At 35.8% G+C, this 20,965-nt stretch overlaps 1 protein-coding gene across 1 annotated transcript; it reads left to right on the forward strand.

Moving 5' to 3' along the window:
• The first annotated feature begins 10,266 nt into the window (after positions 1-10,266).
• On the forward strand, positions 10,267-19,689 carry LOC145984965 (transmembrane protein 216-like). The gene is made up of 2 exons (XM_083118409.1): positions 10,267-10,487; positions 18,995-19,689. The coding sequence occupies exon 2, from the start codon at positions 19,060-19,062 to the stop codon at positions 19,465-19,467; it is 408 nt and encodes a 135-aa protein (XP_082974535.1). The 5' UTR covers positions 10,267-10,487; positions 18,995-19,059; the 3' UTR covers positions 19,468-19,689.
• The last annotated feature ends 1,276 nt before the right edge of the window (positions 19,690-20,965 follow it).

The following is a 20,965-nucleotide window of genomic DNA, read 5'->3' on the forward strand; positions in this document are numbered from 1 at the left end:
CTGCATGTAGTATTTTCCGGTAGAGTTTCATGAAGTTCACATACTAATTTAATATTAGTTCGATCATTTATAACTACCAATTTTCTTTTTGATGCGTTGATTAAAAATATTGGTCTGTGAATTATGAACTCATCTGGATTATAATACATGTCTATGTTACGTTCAGTTACTCGTTTAAAGCACTATAAGCTTCATATAATTTTAAATAATCTTGTTCTGCAATGTTTAAATTGTAATTTTCACGAGGAAATACTTCATTTCTGCCATTCTTCAGATACACATTTTTAACTTTACAATTATCAAACTGGCTGCTATCTTTTTCCTGATTGTTATCTCTCCCTGTTTGAAACAGCACAGCTACAAACTCTGGCATGTCATATTGCAAAGATTGGAACTGATTAGTAAGATCAAATTCAAACAATTTACCCTCCACTGACCTCTGTATGCATTGATAAGTATAAAATTGAATTGGAATTTGAGGATATTTCAAAATGTTGGCTTTGTATTTAAGAGCATAATTCGATTCATATTCAACTATAGGCATTCGTAACTCCATAGACTGGATCACACATTTCGCAGCTTCGGTTAAACTAGCCTCATTAGCTGTTCCATCTGCATTCAAAGTTTTGTATCTCATGATGGCATTATGATGATTGGGTGCTCTGCGAAATATGACACTTAAACCACCTTTCCACATAATTTCCTTATAATCAGAGAAAAATCCAAATAGAAATCTCATGGAGAACAGTACTGTGTGACTTGTTGCTTGAATTTTTGTTCCAGCTTCGAACCCACCAACTTTATAATATGCACTCTCTGATTTGGACAGTTTCAATGTCCCTACTGTAGTGGATGTAATTCCAGGGCAATCAATCCTGTCAATTACTGTACCATGCTTTCTGACTTCAATTTGAGAAAATAAGAATGGAACAATATTATCTATAAGTTTTATATTAGCCCCAGGGAGGGGATATTCTTCAATATTACTTTGTTTTACAATATCAAATTTTATATACAGATCAGATCTATGTGGATGAATGAACCCATCCCCTACCGTGATGTCATACTGTATCTCTTTGTTGGGCTGATTCAAATTTGCAAATGTCCTCCTGTTTCGAGGGAAGGAATGTAATTCATAACTCTCGATATTTTCCATCTTGGTATTTATTTATATATTTTAAATATTAATTTCTATTATCGCAGTGCTATTAGCACCGGCAAAATCGATGATCTCATTTTTCTCATTCGTAATTGTTATCTCTATGTAATTAACTTCATCAATAGAAACAAGGAAATAGACTGGTGGGATTGGGGAATAGAAGATAGGTTCCATAAATTCCGTATTCGGTTTAAATGTAGCAATGATATCTGTCTCCTTGTGACTGCCAATCGAATTTTCTTCTGCTTTAATAATCATACCTTTGGCAATGTTACAGTGAATATTCAATGTCTCAATAGCTAAGAATTTTGGTATAAATTTACCTACATGCCTAACAACTGGTTCTAATTTGCTATTGTTTTCAAATCCTAAAAGTTCCCCGATGGGAGATAATTCCACTGTTTCATTGGTAGTTACAATCTCTACTCTGTGTGTTACAGAATTTTGAGAAAGCAAGACAGTGATTGGAAGTTCAAATTATAAAGTAGATAAGTTATACTGTCCCGGAGGAATAATTATTTTTTCATTACCTACTAATATAGTATTGTTGTAGGTAGTTACATTCGGAATCAGATACATGCTGTAGAATGCTCTCAGAGCTATGGATTTTGGATAGATAATATCATTGTGAAGATGTAGTTTCAAAACCGAAGTCTCGCTGGAGAGATGGAAAATTCCATATTTAATATATAATACAGCTTTTTGAAAATCTTTTAATTTGATGTTTGGTATTTTATTTAAAATTCTGAGCATCGTAATGCAAACATGGGCACATATAATTTGATCGAAATCTTGAATACGATCGTCGTTGTAATAAATTTTAACATGTTTCAAGTAACGAATTAATTCTGTAGGGGGTATCCCTCCGAAAGAATCGAAAATAAAAGCATTGTCATTTTGTTTATAATAGCATATCCAGTGAGTACCAACGTTTTCGGACGCCACATTCTCGAGAGTGAGGACTACGTTTAGGGAGAGAATCAGACATGAAAACCCCCCTGAAGTGTTTAATTTTAAATATTTCAATTAAAGATTCAATGTCTTGGTTGGTAAGAGCTTCTTTTTTTTAATTTTCTAAGTGCTCTAGACTCCACACCTTTGCCTATTTTTCTCTCCATGGCAAGATTATGACGTTTTTGCTCTTCTAGTTCTGCCTTATTTTTTTTTCGAATCAATTACAGTTTTGGCAATAGCAGCACTACCCCCAGCCAAGCTCCCAACTGCTCCCAATGCAGCCAGGACAGCTGGAATGCTGAATATGAATCCACCACTGTGTGTTTTCTTTCTTGCATTTTGAAATCGTTTTAATTGTGGCGTACTGAGTAATAATTTCATTCCGTTCCCTTCGGCTATACATTGCCTCTTCTTTTCTTGTTGTTTTTAGTTAAAATCGAATTAAGTTTTAAATTTTTAAAATCATGATAAGGTATTTGGTACACAACTCCTTTTGGTTTCATGTTGTTGTTGTTATTATTATTATTATATTTCAGGGTATTTATATTACAAACCCCACCCTAATTTTTGTTTTGTATTCATAACAATAGTTGTACCCAACGCTGTTATTTTTCACCCAATGATGCATCTCTGCTTGTTAATCTTCCAAAAGGTGCCTCTTCCAGTTTTTGATCAGCCACATGACGATCATTCAGATCTTTGTGTGTGTTGTATGCAATATCATGCTCTTTACAAGCTGCATCCAGAGGATTAATACCCCTGTCCCCTCTTTCTATTCGTTTCTCAAGTTTTGTACCAGGACCACAATATTAGTAACCGGGTACGTGTAACTCGAACGGAAGTTTATTAATAATATCATTCACTAAACCTCGACCCTCTGATATATTTCAGAATTTAGGAGGTAAAGTATTGATAATTTTAATTAAGTACCCTATACCTTTAGGATCGTTTACAATAAAATTAGCTAATTTGTCACTAATCATGTTTACAATACTCATTTTCTCATTATGGAAATTATTGTTCCCAGCATTTTTCTCCCCTGCTATAACCAGCAACCTATCTATAAGTTTTCTCACATCGTTTATCCACACAAATTCCTTAGGTAGAGTATTGTATTGTTTTATACCACTACCGGTTTTTAGTTGATTCCAGATAGGATTAATCAGATTCTTGTATTTATTCCCGCTGCTCGATTTCACACGCTTTTGACTGGCATCGTTATTTTGGTACAAAGCATCAGAGTGTGTCAAAATTTCAGAGTAACTTTGATAATCATCTTCTGTAAAATTTTTTGGTTGTTTTTTGGTAATGAGCCCCCATAGCCCTACGGTACCAGGATATCTGGACCAGCTGTTTCTCCCACCCAAATTAATTTTTATGTTGTCCCCTTCGAATGTAACTTTAGACTTGCCAATTTTCCATACTACACCTTCATTACCCTCCATAGTTGGATACAAACCAAATACTTCATCTTTTTCGAATTTTCCAGTACTCAAATAATCCCTTGCCAGGGGACCCAACTCGATTTTTTCTGATTCTTCTATAGCTGCTTTAGCAGGTGGTTCCTTAAGTACCAGGGGTGTGTGGATACTAGATAATGGCGTAGGAGGGAAATCTGCATAATTTTTAGCAGTAAGAGGTACCGAGGTACCAATTCATTGATGAGGTTTTTATTTTGTTCTGTAACACTCTTAATCTCTTTACCAAGACCACTGATTGCATCGATAATCGGTTGGTCTTGACGCTTGTGTTGTTCGTAAAAACCTCGATTCTCTGATTTCCAGCCTTTGAAACGTTTAGACAAGTACTCTCGTAATTTCGAATTATCTTCTATTTTATGTTTCGTCATATTTTTTTTATTTTTTATTAATGGTTATTTTATATCGTTTCAACGTTTAAAAAGTCGTTGATTTTATTTCTAAATTTACCATTGTTAGGTTTACGAGTCATGTCGATAGTGACAAATCCAAAATCGTCGCTGATCCAACAAGATGAACAGAATTTTGAAAAGTGGTTGTAATTTAAGTCTCCTCCCACATAATCATCGTATACATGTTTCAAATTAGTATGATCTTGACGAAACAAACAGATTAAGTTTGTATTATTTCGTAGTAACTGTTTGGGAATTTTGGAATAAGTTTGAGCTAAATAAAAGCAGTCTATTTTTTTGTGACGACCCTGTGTAAAAAAATGTCTAATTTCATTCTGATTTTCCAGAATAACATCATCGAACACCACAACAGAATTTTTCAAACATTGGTCGAGAGGTTTTATTGTTGATGCAAATGTAGCTATGCCCAGTCCCTTGTACAGCTTCATGAGTTGTTGGTATTTCGGTTGTTCTAAACTCTTAGAAAACACATGCAAGTGTCTATTTTTCCAATCTAGCCAATTGGGGGCAAGCAAGAAATTATCAACCAGCAAAGTGATTTTTCCACAACCTGATGGGCCTGCAATGAGGCATCTTATGTTATCAGGTAACAACTCTTTATTTTTTTTATTAGTTTCCACTACATCTGGTAAACGCTGTACCACATTCCATGTTGGTGTCAAAGAATCACCTGGTTTGCTTTTATCCAACTTTTGTCTGGCAGACCTAACCATTTCACATACAATTTATTATTTTTCTTCTTCAATATTTTCTCGATTAGATATGTATCTCGATATTTTGTTTTACTAAGTTCCTCTTCATAGAATCTCCCTTTCAATATTTTGTTATGATTATCTTTTATTATATATGTATTTCTATTCCCTGGTAAAACTTGAAACACTGAGAATAACTCCGTACTCCAATTTTTAGTAAAACCCTTCTCGAATAACTGTTTATATATACTAACCCTTACCTGATCCCCTATTTTAAACTTTGGCTTCTTGGTAGTGTATTTATATTTTTTACAATAAACAGTAGAAATCAATCGTTGCTCATCAGATTTAGTTACCTCAGCAGGTTTCATGTGAATAGTACTGTGTACTGTATTGTTGTAATCATGAACTAGCTCGGGTAAAATTTGCACCCATTTATAATTGCCCTGTAGAGTGAATTGTCTCCACATGCGATTTTTTAATGTCCTGTTGAATCGTTCCACTATACTAGCTTTGAGATCACTTTATGTAGAATAATGTTTAATATTATGTTGTTGCATTAACTTAGCAAATGTAGAATTGTAAAATTCTTTCCCTCTATCTGTCTGTAAATATTTTGGTATCCTTCCCTCACTAAATATCGACTTAGAAGCCTCGGTAACACAAGTACCAGTCTTGGATTTTAGGGGAACAGCCCATGCATATTTGCTAAAAATATCAATAACTGTAAGCATATATTTGTAACCATGATTTATCTTATCCAAATTTTTTAAAGTCCCCCTTGGAGGAGCCATCTCGATCAGATCAGCCTGGAAGAATTCATTTATACCTTTTGTTACTACACTTAATCGCTCGCAATTGCGACGGGCTGGTTTGTGTAATTCATGAACTATATCTTGTCTTGACATCGAGTACGAAGTGAGAATATCGCATAAAATGGATTGTCCTCAGGGTATAACCGCTTTATGTCAAATACTAGCTTGTCACCAATTTCAATATCAAAAACTGATAATTGTTCGTCGTCATGTACTTTATATTTATTGGTAGACTCATCCCAGTATGCAATAGGTATTTGAACTGCTTTGTGTATACGATCTTTTCGCACTATAGTAAACTGAGGAACTTCAATATGTTTTCCATGTTTTAGAAAACTAAACCTCTGAAATCGTAAACTAGCATCAACAAAAAAATTCATGTACCTGAGTGTACGGATATAATTTGTAAACATTGCCAGCATTGGCGTACGTCCAGTGCCCTCGAGCATTTGGAACACTTTGTAACCTAACAATTTCCATAGAATAAAAGTGACGAGTATCTACGTCATCTAGTCTGCTTAATACCGGTTCCAAGTGTTCGTTGATAGTACGAACCAACTCATCGTAACTAGGTTTGATTTTTACATCAACATACAGTTGTTTATATTCCTCTTTGAGATCGTGAAGTTGAGTAGCAAAACCTGATAAAGCAGATTCTTGACTTGCTTCAAGAGTGGTAATTTGTAACGTAATATTAGAAATAATCTCTTGTAAATTTTCTAAAAGTTTCAATTTAGAACTCTGGGTAGCAAGATCGTGTACTTGACTTCTGATTTCTGTAAATAATGCATGTAGTTTGTTAATTATTTGATTGTTGGGGAGACTAGCAACAGTTTCTCTGATTTGCTCAATTTCTGCTTGAATGTTTTTGATATCCTCAGATTTTAAAATTCGATGTACTGCTCTCCTCATAGCTCTGATTTCCTCAGAAGTAGGCAAGGCAGCTACAGTATTCTCAAGTGTGGTAAGAGTTAATTTTATAGCATCGAGTTCTGTTGCATCAGCTGCATTATTCAAAATTTCTTGCAGTTGCGTTATGTCATCCTGCGTAGGTGTAGACTGTTGTAGTGTCTCTAATTTACTCTGAATGTCGTCAATGAGATGATGGAAATGCGATAATTCTGATTCAGTATTCAAGCTTAGTAAGTTGCTGTTGAACTATAGCTAGAATATCAGTAATGCCAGGCAGTTTCGATTCCAGAGTTTCCTGTACACTTGTTAGCTCATTTCTCATAGTTGCCATAGTATCTTCTATGTGAGCTATGGTACCTTGTATCTTCCCAAAATCTTCATAAGTCTCCAACTGTAGTTTGATGCCGGCAAAGCTCCGAGCAATAGCATTTAATTCAGAAGATGAAGGTAAATTATTGATAAAATCTTCCAATGTCTGTAGTTTCGATTGAACTTCTGTTATAGCTGTATGCAGTTCATCTGTCTGTAATTCAGATTTGATACTTTGCAATGTAGGAACTTTGAAAGATTGAAACTGTTCTTGCAATTTAGCAATACTAGCATTTACCTGCTCATATTCTTCTTGAGTTTTGATATTCTGGATGATGGTTTGCAGTTCGGTACGAATACTATTGGCCTGGTCATTTAATTGCTGTTTCAGCTGTTCGGTATTCGTTCTCTGTATTTGTCTAAATTTATCAAGTTCTTTTTTTCAAGTTGGCAATATTCTCTTCTAAGTTCTGAAGATTATCTATTGAAGCTAAATTAGTATATTTCTCAAGCAAAGATTTAAGTTCTCCATCAATTTTTACTATAGGATCAATCAGTTGAGTTTGAAGATTTGTAATCTCTGCTTGAATATTTAGATTTAGCGAATTCTGTAATATGAGTAAATCTGATTTCAGTTTCTTTAGACGTACATCTAAACTAGCAATCTCGCTGGAATTATCTGGAATTTCCTGTCGCTTTCTATTACCAAATATATCCGTTTTTTTTGTTTTTAGGGATTTTATATATTAATAAGAGGATAGATTATTCTTATTTCGATAAACAGAGGAATCAATTTATCATACTCTCCAATTATCTCAGCATACAAAAATTCACCAGCTTCCACATCATAAGACGTATCAGGAAGTAATGTACTATGTTTAATTCTATACAAATTTCGACCTATGTGCAAAACTACCGCATTCGGTGGAGAAACATTTATTTGAATTTTCCCACTAACAGGTAACTTATATGATGATAAGTTATTATTAAATACAAATAACTGCTTCCCAGTATCCTCGTCAACATGAGACCAAATACTATTCAAGTGAACAAGAAGTAACCCTTTCAATTGATGATAAATTTCTCTAAATACATCCATGTTCACTGGAATTCTCTCTACAGGCTGATTATGTTGTTTCTTTTTAAACCCAAAAATATTCATGACGTTTTATTTTATATTAGCTATTTTTTATTATATATAAAATATATATTTGTACTAAGTATAAAAAATTAATAACCACATATAGTAAAAAAATGTCACCCTGTGCTTAGCACATGAAAAAAATTATGAGCAGCACTGCAACAACGCGTCCGCACTCTTCTAACACTCTCACGATACTTACTGACCTGTAATGCTTTCGCATTTAAGTAACCTAAGCGCGGACCGCGTTGAGAACATCAGAAACAGTGAGCCAATCAGAAAACAACACGGCATCGCATTACGTCATAATCCAACCAATCAGAAGACACCACGTCATCGCATTACGTCATAACCAACCAATCAGAAAACAACACATCAGATACGGGGTCATCATAATATTGCGTAATAACTTGTTGCGCAACATGATGCAATAGTTTACCCTTACGAGCCATCGCAATGTAGCTTAATAACTTGTGCATGGGTGGGTGTGGGTTGGCGTGGGTGTGCGTGGGTGTAGGTGTGCATGGGTTTGCGTGGGTGGGCGTGGGTGGGTGTGGGTGTAGGTGTGCATGGGTGTGCGTGGGTGGGAGTGGGTGTAGGTGTAGGTGTGCGTGGGTGGGTGTAGGTGTGCGTGAGTGGGTGTAGGTGTGCGTGGGTGTGCGTGGGTGGGTGTGGTTGTAGGCGTTACGTACTTTAACTCGAAAGAAATTATGACACTCGTACGAAGTATGAGATGAAAAATCACAGATTTGCAATAGTATAAAATCGACAAAAACATCATCAAAATAGGTTTTCCACTGTGCTAAAATTAATAAAAATACTAGGCCTCGTACCAAGTATTACTTTGAACGCCCCTGATTACCCTACTGGGGTAAGATTTGAAATTTTTTTTAGCAGACGAGTTACGTGGCAGGAGCAAATTTGACGATTCTTGTCGCACAACAGTTTTGCTACCTTGGGCAAGTGCAGCCTGCCTAACCTAACAACGTAGACATTTAGCCTAAAATTAAAAACCTTTCTCCCGTGACGTCAGAACATAATGTAGCTCAAGTGTTGTGGGATAAGTGAGACCCTTAAAGCACAGATTAATTGACACAGATTAAATGAAAAGACAGGGTTGCCAAACAAAAAAATTATCACAGACTGTAAAATATCAAGTAACAAAATGTGTTTTAAACACTTCTAAAAAAAAATGTTTAAAACATTTGCAAAAAAACAAAGCCGTGTGTTTTGAACGTTTAAAACAAAGTGTTTTAATCACTTTTGTTTTAAACATGCCAACCCTGCTGCGTTGTAAGTGTCTGAAAATTATGGGAAATTGTTACTTTTTATTCCAGAAATGGAAAAACAATTACTTAAAGTGAAAATGACGTGTAGAATTCGAGATTTTCAGAGCTTTGGGAAATTTCGAACTCCTCCCGTCCCGAAAATTTCCCGACTTTGTTGGGAAATTTCAAATTTTTCCCGTCCCGAATGTAGGGATTTAAGAAATTTCCCGTCCCGATCCCGTCCCGACCAAAAAAAATTCTGTCCCGCACACCACACCCCTACATGTTTGTAGGTAATGTGATTTTTTTAATTTGTCTTTAGTGTAATCAAGCTTTCCATCTGTACTCATATATTATCATATTCTGCCACGCACGTGTCAGCAGTAAGAATAAGCGTCAAATTTGCTGCTGCCACGTAATTCGTCTGCTAAGATGATGTTACAAATCATAAGAACAGATTAAGACGAGAGAAATGCAAGTTTATGATTAGCGGGAATGAATGTACAGGTAATTTAGAACCTTTATCTTTAGAAAACATTTACGATATTATTTTAATACTAACAGAACTAAACCTAACTACGATAGCATTTAGGTTTATTATTAGAAGAACGCTGAGGGACCTAATCTTAAAACATTTTTGTGAAACTAATCGCTACAACTTCACAGTATGTGTTACAGACGTAAATGCAAACATAGCATGATGAAATCTCGATAAAACAAAGACCGAGTCTACTGCCACGCGCATCTTTTTTGAGGTTCCAGCAGAAAAAGAACGTGGCAGCAGACACTGCCTATCATATTATATTATATATACTTATATTTTCTTATGTAGCTCATGACAAGGGTTAGGTTGCTGAGCAGCCTACGTAAAAGCCGTAAAATGAATGGATTTAAAACTTTTTGCATGTCAAAGTGGAAATGTCCATTTATTATACGCGAACATTGCCTGAACGTAGCTCTAACTGGAAGTATCGGAAAAGCGAATGGTATGGAACACGATAGTGTTTTGTGAATGTGAACAAACTGGGAGTTTTTGCGCATACCGTTCGTCTTTTGTTTTTTTCCCGATGGTGCTGCCATCCGTGGTTGCGAGAAACGACCTTCCAGTGCCGCAATCTCGTCAACAATTCTTAACCTGCAACACTGCAGCAGTAACTTCTTGTAAGTACTATGTCTATGGAACGAATTGTCCATTAGCACGATAGAAAAACATAGGTGAAATTAAGTCCCATAACCGAGAGTCCGGGACCAACATCCTTTTAGTGTAAAGTGTAACTTAACTTGCACCCTCTCGAATATTTCATAATTTAAAGTTCAAGACAAGGAACGGATCTGCTAACACAACGGTACTCACATTTTTGTTTTACCTATGATCCTGAGGAAACAATGTTCATGGCATTGTAAACAGAAAGTTCTAATATTTCCATTGCAGTATATCATCACATGACTATTACTATATTTCATTGTGTAGATATATTGTATTTCATTGTATTATTATATTGCAATGTTTATCATAATGTAAACACAAATTGATATGTTCAATATCACAGCATTTAAATGCAAAGGAGTGATTTATGGACGATATAAAATTATCGGTAACACTGTACTATACCTGAGACAGATTTCTTCAAATTTACAGGAGAAAGTACTTACGCAAATCATTTTCTGTAGCGTTGTTGATGTTCGGGAATGTAATTTTGATTCATTTTAATGCGAATGCATGTGGTTTTGTACGAAAATCTGTTTCCGACGCGCTATTGCTGCTGCCGCCATTTGCTTCCTGCATGAGAGCACAATACGCTCTCGTATTGTCCGTATATGCTAAATTGAACGAAAGGAGTGCTAATGGAACCAAACCTAACAGGCCTAACCTAACCTAACCTGGCTCAAGGAACGACCAACGGTAAGCTATCGCCATGTTGTGTGTGGAAATAAACAAGAACAGTAAGTACTCGTAAATGTAAGAAATATACATTACTTTCGTAACAAATTCAATTATTTCACCTAAATAAGTGTTCCGGAATGCAGAATAGTACGTTAGCAATGTAAAAAAGTGCGAAAGAAATGATTCCCAGGTGTCTCAGGTATAGTAAAGTAGTACCAAATTATCTAACAATCAATCTGCTTCTAAAAATTGTAATTTCGTTCGATGTGTGTTTTGGGTAAATGTCTGTTATATCGGAGACACATTAAAATCGGATATTTTGTGTTTCGGATGATTCGTACTTAGCAATTGTATAATGTTGTCGTTTTGCACAAAATGCAAGTTTATTATATGAAAAGTGCTTATTTCTTGTTGTGCAGCATTCTACGGTTAGAAAATACCTCCATGAACTTTCAAAATCCTACAGAAACTCATTTCCGTAAGTAGTTTCGGTCTCACTGCAGAACATGGGCTGCTTTTTTCCTCTAAATAGACAAACAAAATTTATATCCCCAGAAAGTACGTACCTTCTACTTCCATTTTCCGGTGTTCCTTTTACGATTACTATTATATTATTGCTCAAAAAATGTTTTTCCTGCTACTAAAAGCAATGCATTTCTCCATTTGTTCGCGTCGATATTGTTTACGCGCTCAAGTGTTGTGCGATAAGTGAGACCCTTCATTTTGCGGCATTCGAGTTGATTTGTCGCTCCGGATTCCACCCACAGACGCACAGTTTCTTTCATTATTTCAGACGAGGAATGCTTACAAGATTAGGTTAGGCCTGTTAGGTTGGGTTCCTATAGCATAAATACAATGAAAAATGTTTTTCCTGGTACTAAAAGCAATGCATGTCTCCATTCGTTCGTGTCCATATTGTTTACGCACAGTTTCTTTCATTATTTCTTCGAGGAATGCCTACAAGGTTAGGTTAGGCCTGTGAGGTTAGGTTTCATTAGCATAAATACAATGACTAATTATTATTTAGGCTATGTGAACTAAACCTAGCTACCTAACAACATAGGCATTTTTTGCTTTCGCTCGATTTGTGCAGGAATATGCCTTTTCCTTCGTTGCTACGATTTCAATACTGCCCAACCTGGACACGTTTTTCTGGTTTTTTAAAGAAAAAAATTTTTCCGCACCTTAAAACTTACTTTCCCCGATTACTAACAACAAAATGTTACCAAAAAAATATGAATCGCGTTCCTCCTAAGCAGCCCATATTCTGCAGTCTTACCGTAGTTTCTTCTGTAAAAATGAAGAAATGTATCTCCGATATAACAGACATGGACCATTTCCGGCAAGGTTAGGTAAGCAGTAAAAAAAAAAACTTCTCGTAAAAAAAGGCACGTTTGGGAACACTGGCGAGACCGCGTGACTTTCGATGCTCGCGCCATCTACAGGTACATAATGGAAACAACGGCATAATGTTGTCGCTTTGCAAAAAATTCAAGTTTATTATATGAAAAGTGCTTATTTCTTGTTGTGCAGCATTCTACGGTTAGAAAATACCTCCATGAACTTTCAAAATGCTACAGAAACTCATTTCCGTAAGTAGTTTCTTCTGTAAAAATGAAGAAATGTGTCTCCGATATAACAGACATTTACCGTTTTTTGTCAATGGTAAATTCTAGTTGGTAACTTATCTTTACTTCCATTAATTTTATTTTCAGAAATTATTGTTTCTCTCCTTGTTGATTAGTGTCAGGGATGAATTGGTAAAATTCCGATCTCCCAGAAACTTATTTCTTCAAATTTACAAGAGACTTACGGAACTGAGTTTCTGTAGACTTGAGGAAGTTCGTGGAAGTGTTTTCTCCCTTCGTTCAATTTATCCGGCCGGTAAATGATATATTTTTCGACGTTAATGTATCTCCGATGCACAAAAGCTGTTGCCTCCATTACGTTCCACTACGTGAATCAAATGTTCCGTCCGCTTCATGATGTAATCCCCGGTCAGTGTTTCCAAACACACGGTTTTGGGTACTACTTTACTATACCGGAGACACCTATCAATGATTTATTTTGCAATTTTTTACATTGCTAACATACTATTCTGCATTGCAGAACATTTCTTTAGGTGACATAATGGATTTCTAACGAAAATAATGTCTATTTCTTACATACGATAGCCCCACAAACCATCACGGGGACGAGGTATGCCTACTCGGTTAGGTTAGGCCTGTTAGGTTAGGTTCCATTAGCACTCCTTTCGTTCAATTTAGCATATATGGACAACATCGGAATTACAAATTCCACGGCATCTTCCACACCCGGCAACAACTTCACGACTCATCCTCGACACGTCATGTTGTAGCAGCAGCAATAGCGTGTATTGTGCTCTCGTGCAGAAAGCAAATCGCGGCAACAGCAATAGCACGTCGGAAATAGATTTTCGTAGAAAACCACATGCATTCGCATTAAAATGGATCAAAACTACATTCCCGAACATCAACAACGCTACAGAAAATGATTTGCGTAAGTACTTTCTCGTGTAAATTTGAAGAAATCCGTCTCCGGTATAGTAAAGTGTTACCCGGTTTTGTAACTGTGAATAACAATTTTTAGTATGTTTGCCTAAGCTAACCTAACCTTGCCGTGCATGATTCGTGGGGCTATCTGTGCATGGTTCGTGGTTATTAAATGTTTTTTGGGGCTATCCATGCATGGTTCGTGGTTATTGAATGGTTTTTAGGGCTATCCATGCATGGTTCGTGGTACTTGTTATTTTTCGATCAAGAAGTTTGGAAACACTGCATAACCACAGATGATCAACAACAATAGTCAACCTGTCGCCACCATATCGCGTTTTACCAAAGCAAAAAAACCACGAACAATAATTACTCAATATGTCGAAAGTAGATAATATTTTCTCTTAAAAAGCAAAATCCCATCTTAAACAATGTTTCGCAATTCAGAATACGTAAGTACGAATGTTAAAAATGATGTGCTTCAAAGATGGATTCTTCTGCATGGAATCAAATGTGGCCACTTTGGAGGTACTGCAGAATTTTTTTTTCTAACATCACAAATAATAATTACTTAGCATGTAGGTCTAGGCCTGCAAAGGATGAAAATGCACAAGCATGCTGATTTTTGCATCATATGCAAAAATGCTTACTTGATTGGAGATTGGATTTGTATATTGTGGAAAGACTTGATGGCTAAGTGCACAGAAGCTAATTGGGATAAGACCCACATCTTATAGTGGAATCCGAGCCACTTAATGATATGTTATGTTATGATATGTGCCTCCACCGGGGATCGAACCCAGGACCCCTTATTTTCAAGACAGCAGTATTGCTGCTAGATAACCAGGGCGGGGAGGTCCAATTTTAATATTTCCAATTCTTAACATTTAAGAATTAAGTTAGTTACTTTGCGTACTCATTGATTTCTTAACGTCCTATTTCTCCCTCTTGAATATTTGCAACGATAGGGATAGATGTAACGATGAAAACAATGAGAGAACATCGATAACAATCATACCATTGTCGGTACTCGAATGAGGAACTAACAAACAGAAAAGAACATTGACGGCTCTTTAGATGTTGAATGTTGTCCTACTTAAAAAAATTCATTTTATACAGCTGTTAGATTTATTCAGAAATATAGTAATACGATTTATGGAGCCTAATAATGTACACTTTTAGCTGCAAATGCCAACAATTAAGAATAATCTCACAGCCACTGAATACGTCGACCACCTACGAGGCAGGTAACAGATTTCTTAGCAAGTTTGGCACTCATGATTGGTGCATTACGTAGTATCAAATGGTAGCCACTGCTATCCAGGCATATCTGCATCTACCCCTCTCCCTCCCCCCCCCCTTGATTTTTGAACACTTCGTATTAAAAGTAACTTTGCGATCTAACCAAACTAGAAAATGTACTTGGAACATTATACTTGCCTCAATGGAATTTTAATAATGGAAAATGCAAACTTAAACTTTTTAAGTTTTCTGTCAAGATGCATCTATCATACTAGTTCCCCTGTAGCGCCGTCCCTGTTCAGTACACATACAAGCAATCTATGTAGAAAACATACTTTGTAAAATAATTTAGCCTGATGTAAGCCTCGTAAGTTAAACTGAAATGTCAGAGATCATCCTGTTTACGGGCAAGCAATGAGTATGCTTGCAAAACCCTTCCGGAATGGATGGGAGTCTCCTGGAATCTTGTTACTCTCCCAGTCTCACTTTATTATCTCCTGCAATGACAAGATTTACTATTATAATTTTTATTATTTTCCTTCAATATTCTTTTGGTATACACTTGCCGAGCGAAGAAATTGGTTTTTACTAGAGCTGAGGTGATACCAATATTTGTGTAATTCCAAATTTAAAATAACAAAGGTTATATTATATAGTATACATATACATACATATGTTACATTATATGTGTGTGTGTGTGTAATTATTATTATTACATTTTATACGTATGGATTTCTGACGAGGGTCAATGAATAAATTAACCCACCAAACGATGCTCTGTTACAATGATGCATCTCAACTTTACATTTTTTTAAGTGACAAATGTGTCAAATATTAGAGAAATATTAAGTGAAGCTAGGAGCAAGGTGTGTGGTCATCATCCTCCTCTCTCCCAATGTTGAAAAATGAGATTATGCCTCTTCAACCTTCTCTGAAACTAAAGGTCACTCTTCCCAAACTAACATTAAATCATCCATGAACACAAGAATAATTGGTGATTTACCAGCCCCGGACACGTCTAAAACTTACAGTAAAGCTGTAATGTGAAACCAATCTCGTCTCTTTTTGTCATTTAACAAGGAGAATAATAATTAGTAAACGAAATGTAAGGGGAGAATGAAAACTTACCAGTCTCTTGCTTCTATATCAGGCGATTGACTTCAGTACAGTGATATTCCGAAGTGACTTTGCTTTCGATATACTTTCGGCAAATTATTTCTAAGAAAAATTAAATGCATAGTTCTATCGCTTGGCGTGGGAGGAAATGCAAACCCATCACTACACTTTCCAGAAACTAACTGCCGTTATCTGTCATTCAAGGAAAATTATTCCCCTGCCGCATTCCTTGTGCCGAAACATGCCTGCTGAAACCCAGTCGGGACAAACAAAAGTCTAAAGTTGGAAAGGAGAAGGGGGATTAGCCCAGGTATTGGAATTTCCAGGAAAATACTATGTACTATGTCTGAGACATGTCCACCACTTTCATGGGCGATGACCTTTTTGACTGCGGGAGGTCACTAAATAGAGAGATGTCCGCAAACACCAAAGAAAGTGGAAGGATTACCCACAGGTGGATCGTTGGCTTTCGGGACCTCATTGGGTTTATTGTTACACGAGACCGCATCTGTACGAACAAAGCCTGGTAGACTTCGAAGAGAACTAAACAGAAGCAGCGAACTCGTATGGGGATAATTTCATGATACGCTTGATTTGCAAGATACTTTACCGCGAGTCTTACCTGTTTAAGGATCTTTGTGTCACGTACTTGCTGTTCCCGGAAACTTGAGTACAGGTTCGTTTAACAAATTCACAACTATTTTTCATTTTCTTTCAAAACCAAAGGTAAGTTGGAAAAGGTGAACTGAACTTTGAAATGGAAAAAGACAATTAGTATTGGCTGCACCTCTAGCAACTCAAAAACAATGGTATTGGTGCAAACATATCAACTGATACTTACCAATACATCGGTATCGGCTCAGCCCTAGTTTTTACAAAGTAAGAAATTAAATTTCACTATACAGTGTGTCCGAGAAAAAATATACGAATAAAGAATTTAAATAACTCGACATTCGTTAACAATAGAAATGTCAAATAACGTTTATTTGGAAGAGGGAAGAAAGGATTTTTTTTTACCACCAGAAGGGAAAAAATCGTAACATAATTAAGCGCATGCGCGGCTTTGTTCGTGAGTAGTCTATACAATGGCGCCGTTTACTGTTCATCAGAAAGTTGAGTGCTGCTTTTGGTTTGCAGAATTGAAGTCTCCTGTAGCGGTATAAAGAAGATTCTGGCAACAATATGGACAGGAAGCACAAGAACGTCATTACATTGTTAAATGGCATAAACAATTGCTGGAAACAGGGTCTTTGTTGAGGAAGAAAGGTAGTGGTCGGAAGCGTGTGAGCGAGGATAAAGTGGTTGCAGTTCAGGAAGCTTTCCAGAGAAGCCCGCGTAAATCTGTGAGACGTGCTAGTTCTCAACTTCGAATTCCACGTTCTACTGTGCATGATATCGTACATGAAAGGTTAGGGCTTAGAGCCTACAAGTTACAGCTTGTTCAGAAACTAAAGTGCAGTGATAAACCCACTAGTGAAGTGCTATCCCGTTGATGATGACAATGAATTCCTGAGACGCGTAACATTTTCAGATGAGGCTACCTTCCACATTTCCGGAAAAGTGCATAGGCATAACTGTAGAATATGGGGTGAGCAGAATCCGCATGCAGTTGTTGAACATGAACACGACAGCCCCAAGTTGAATGTGTGGTGTGGTTTGAAATGAGATTCCATAATTGGGCCCTTTTTCTTTGAGGAAGCTACAGTTACAGGTGCAAGTTACCTGCAAATGTTGCAACAGTATGCTGTACCTTGTATACCTCATGGGTACATGTTTCAGCAGGATGCCCCCCCCCCCCACATTATGCCCATTGTGTTACTAACTTCCTTAATAACAATTTTGCTGGTAATTGGATTGGGAGGGGTGGACCCATTAAATGGCCACCATGGTCACCACACTTGCCTCCTTTGGGGTTATGTGAAGACTATGGTTTACCAAACACCTGTGCAAGACCTCAATGATCTCCATGAAAGAATTATCGATGCATGTAGCTCCGTCACTCATCAAATGTTGAAGAACACTTGGATGGAGGTTGAGTACCGCCTTGATGTTTGTCGCGCCACCAAAGGAGCACACATTGAGATCTACTAAGGTGAAATTTTTTTCTTGTTCTTTTCTTTGGTTAAAAAAAATTCTATGATTTTCTCTTCCAAATAAACGTTATTTGACATTTCTGTCGTTAACGATTGTTGAGTTATTTAAATTCTTTATTGGTATATTTTTTCTCGGACACACTGTATTATATTGAAGACTCATGAAAAATAAGTTTTAAGTTAATGGGAGGAGGGAGAAATAGGAAGTTGAAACACATTGTTGTGCCAAAGCATCTACACAGGAGTTGCAGAAAAAGAAATGAAAATAATTGTTGCACTGAAGTCTTGAAACCTATTTGTTTGCCTGCATCATATTTTGCTTCATTATATAGATTTAGTTTGTAATTTGTTAGAGAGGGATTAGGTGCATTTCAGTGTGATCCTCTTGTTGTCGTAGCCAGATTGGAGTCATGAGAAAACTAAACCAAAGTATTAGTGCTCGTTCAATAATGCATGGAAAAAGTTCTTTTGATTGGTTACAGAAATAGAGTGAGTTTGAAACGGAATAGAGACTGTATAAATAAATTCATGGTATTTCATTTCATCTTGATGAATTTTGTTATAGTGTTACGGCTTCAGAAGGGAATGAGTATGTGTATATTAATTTTATTTTGTTTACTTATAAGTTGTTGCAAGGTTGTTTTGAACAAGTTGATTCAATTTTGTATTTACAGTCGCAAGACCACCAACAGAGAACAGCTTAGTTTTCCAGAACATTTTAATGTAGAGGGTTTCATGGCTGTAAAAAATATCCCGAAATTTTATTCTTTCAAGTTGACAAGCCTAGCAACAAGGGATCCACATACTCTGTTGAACATGAATAATATAATTGTGCACTTAGAAAAAAATAACCTGTAGTGCAACGGCAATGCAATTCAATTTGAAAATATAATTTATGCAATAAGTAGTGCCATAAATGACCTTTCATTAAATTTTGTAAAGAATATTTGCATTTATTAATCTATCCGAAACTAATGGGATTATATTATATATTTATTTTTCAGGTAATATGAAACAGCATCAAGTGGTCTACATTTTCAGGAGGAATAACCACAACTAAAAAACTACTATGAATTCTTCATTGACGTATGAAATATTACTTTACCTTAATTCCTTTTATTTTGGTATGTTTGCCTTGTTTGAACTTGGACTGATTTTATTCAAGGCAATCAACTTGCAGTACCCAACTGGATATGTTGTATCTGAGCTTATTCTTCTATTTTGTTTGTGTTTTACGGAAGCTTTCCGTATATTTTTGGGACAGAAAGGAAACTTGACAGAAAGAGGCTTCTCTATTATTTTGTCATTGGTACTAACAGTTCCATGTATTTTTGGTGTTTTGTATTTTCTTCTCTGGCAAACATACGTACTACGTTTGGAAGTTATTCTTTGTGGAATTCAATTGACATTGGAGGGTTTGGAGATAATATTTGCACTGCTTTGTTTGGTAACCTTTTCAAGAGCAGGCATTTATTAAAAATGGTATTGTTTTAAAAGTATTGTACGAATGCATTGTGTGTATTTTCTTACTAATTTATTGCGCAAGTTAAATATTTTTAGGAGTGTTTATACTTTTGTAACCAAATGTAATGTGTGTATTTTTTAATACCTGTGATTGAGCAGTTTTTTGCTTTTGTACTTTTAAAAATATATTAATGTCTTTCGTTCTTGGTGTAGAAATTAAATAAGTTGTACGTGAGGTAATGCAGTTTATATTTATGGCAAAACATCTTTCCATATAGGTATGCAGCATTGTGTAGAGTCATTTGAAAGGTGTGTGGCTATAAATTGTCCATCATCATCGTCAGTCACTTTATTTTTATTTCCTGTGAGTTTACAATAGTGAAATTTTTACCGATGCTGGAGAGGGTAGTTTCTTCCTTGTTTATGTAGAACCTTACACCACACAAAACAAAGTGAATGAATGTGGAGATAAACATTTTGACAACATGTATCTTTGAATATGAATACATAAGTTCAAATCCTGACTAAAATATTAATGTTTTTTTGTGTCAGTAATTGTGTCCATATCAGTAATTCATCATTCTTCTTCTCATTGCCATGATTGATGTGGGAAATCCACATGAAATAACCAGAAACATAAATGTTAAGAGTTTATTAACTGTAGTATCATTTTATACAGTGTTTTGTTCAAAAACATAATTAAACCCATATTTCTATGCATTAGAAACTGCCGAAAGAGGCAGGCCAAAGAAACTGACAAAAAAAGCCACAATGATAGGCCTGAACTTCTAATACTGTCTCATCCAAAAGTTAATACTAACAGTGTTGGCTGTAATTTTGTTAATATAAGCAGATAACAATAAGATTTTGCATTAGCAGAAACCATAAAATATATATTTGTGCATCATAGGTTTTCAAGACAAGAAAAATCTAAAAATTTTGTTTTACATTTCTCAAATAAGAGTTTTATGTCAATAATTGCTAAAAGATACTCTATAGAAAAAAAAATATTCTCACAAGAAGGTATTGAGCTGAAGATCTGTTAAGTTCACTCGAAGCTATTCTCATATGTACTGTATTTATTGTTGTGTTTGTTTGAAATAATATTTACAAAGTAGTGCCATATTGTAATTCAAAAATTGTGTTTCAGGGGAGTCCTAAATATTTTCTTTTCTGGGAATGTTCTTCAGCTGCCTAACAATCATTTGCAAACATTGTAAAAAATCTCTGCTCAATCCTAAGAACCATCTTGGCAAATTAAAAGGGGCAACCACCCCCTTCCCTAAGCATGTAAAAAAAATAAACCATCAGTTAACACAAAGTTAAATGGCCAGACATCAATAACAATAAAACTCATATTGTTGAGTTGGTGCCCCTGAGAGAGAATAATTATTATGCCAGTACAATTAACAAATAAGTCTTATGTTGCAACCTGAAAGTCTTCACCAAATGAAACCTCAAATAGTGACATTCCTTTTCAGATATACTGGCATGCATACTCAATGCATCTA

This window comes from Lepisma saccharinum, chromosome 3 (assembly GCF_977018435.1).
Source record: "Lepisma saccharinum chromosome 3, izLepSacc3.1, whole genome shotgun sequence".
In the NCBI taxonomy this organism is placed as follows: domain Eukaryota; kingdom Metazoa; phylum Arthropoda; class Insecta; order Zygentoma; family Lepismatidae; genus Lepisma; species Lepisma saccharinum.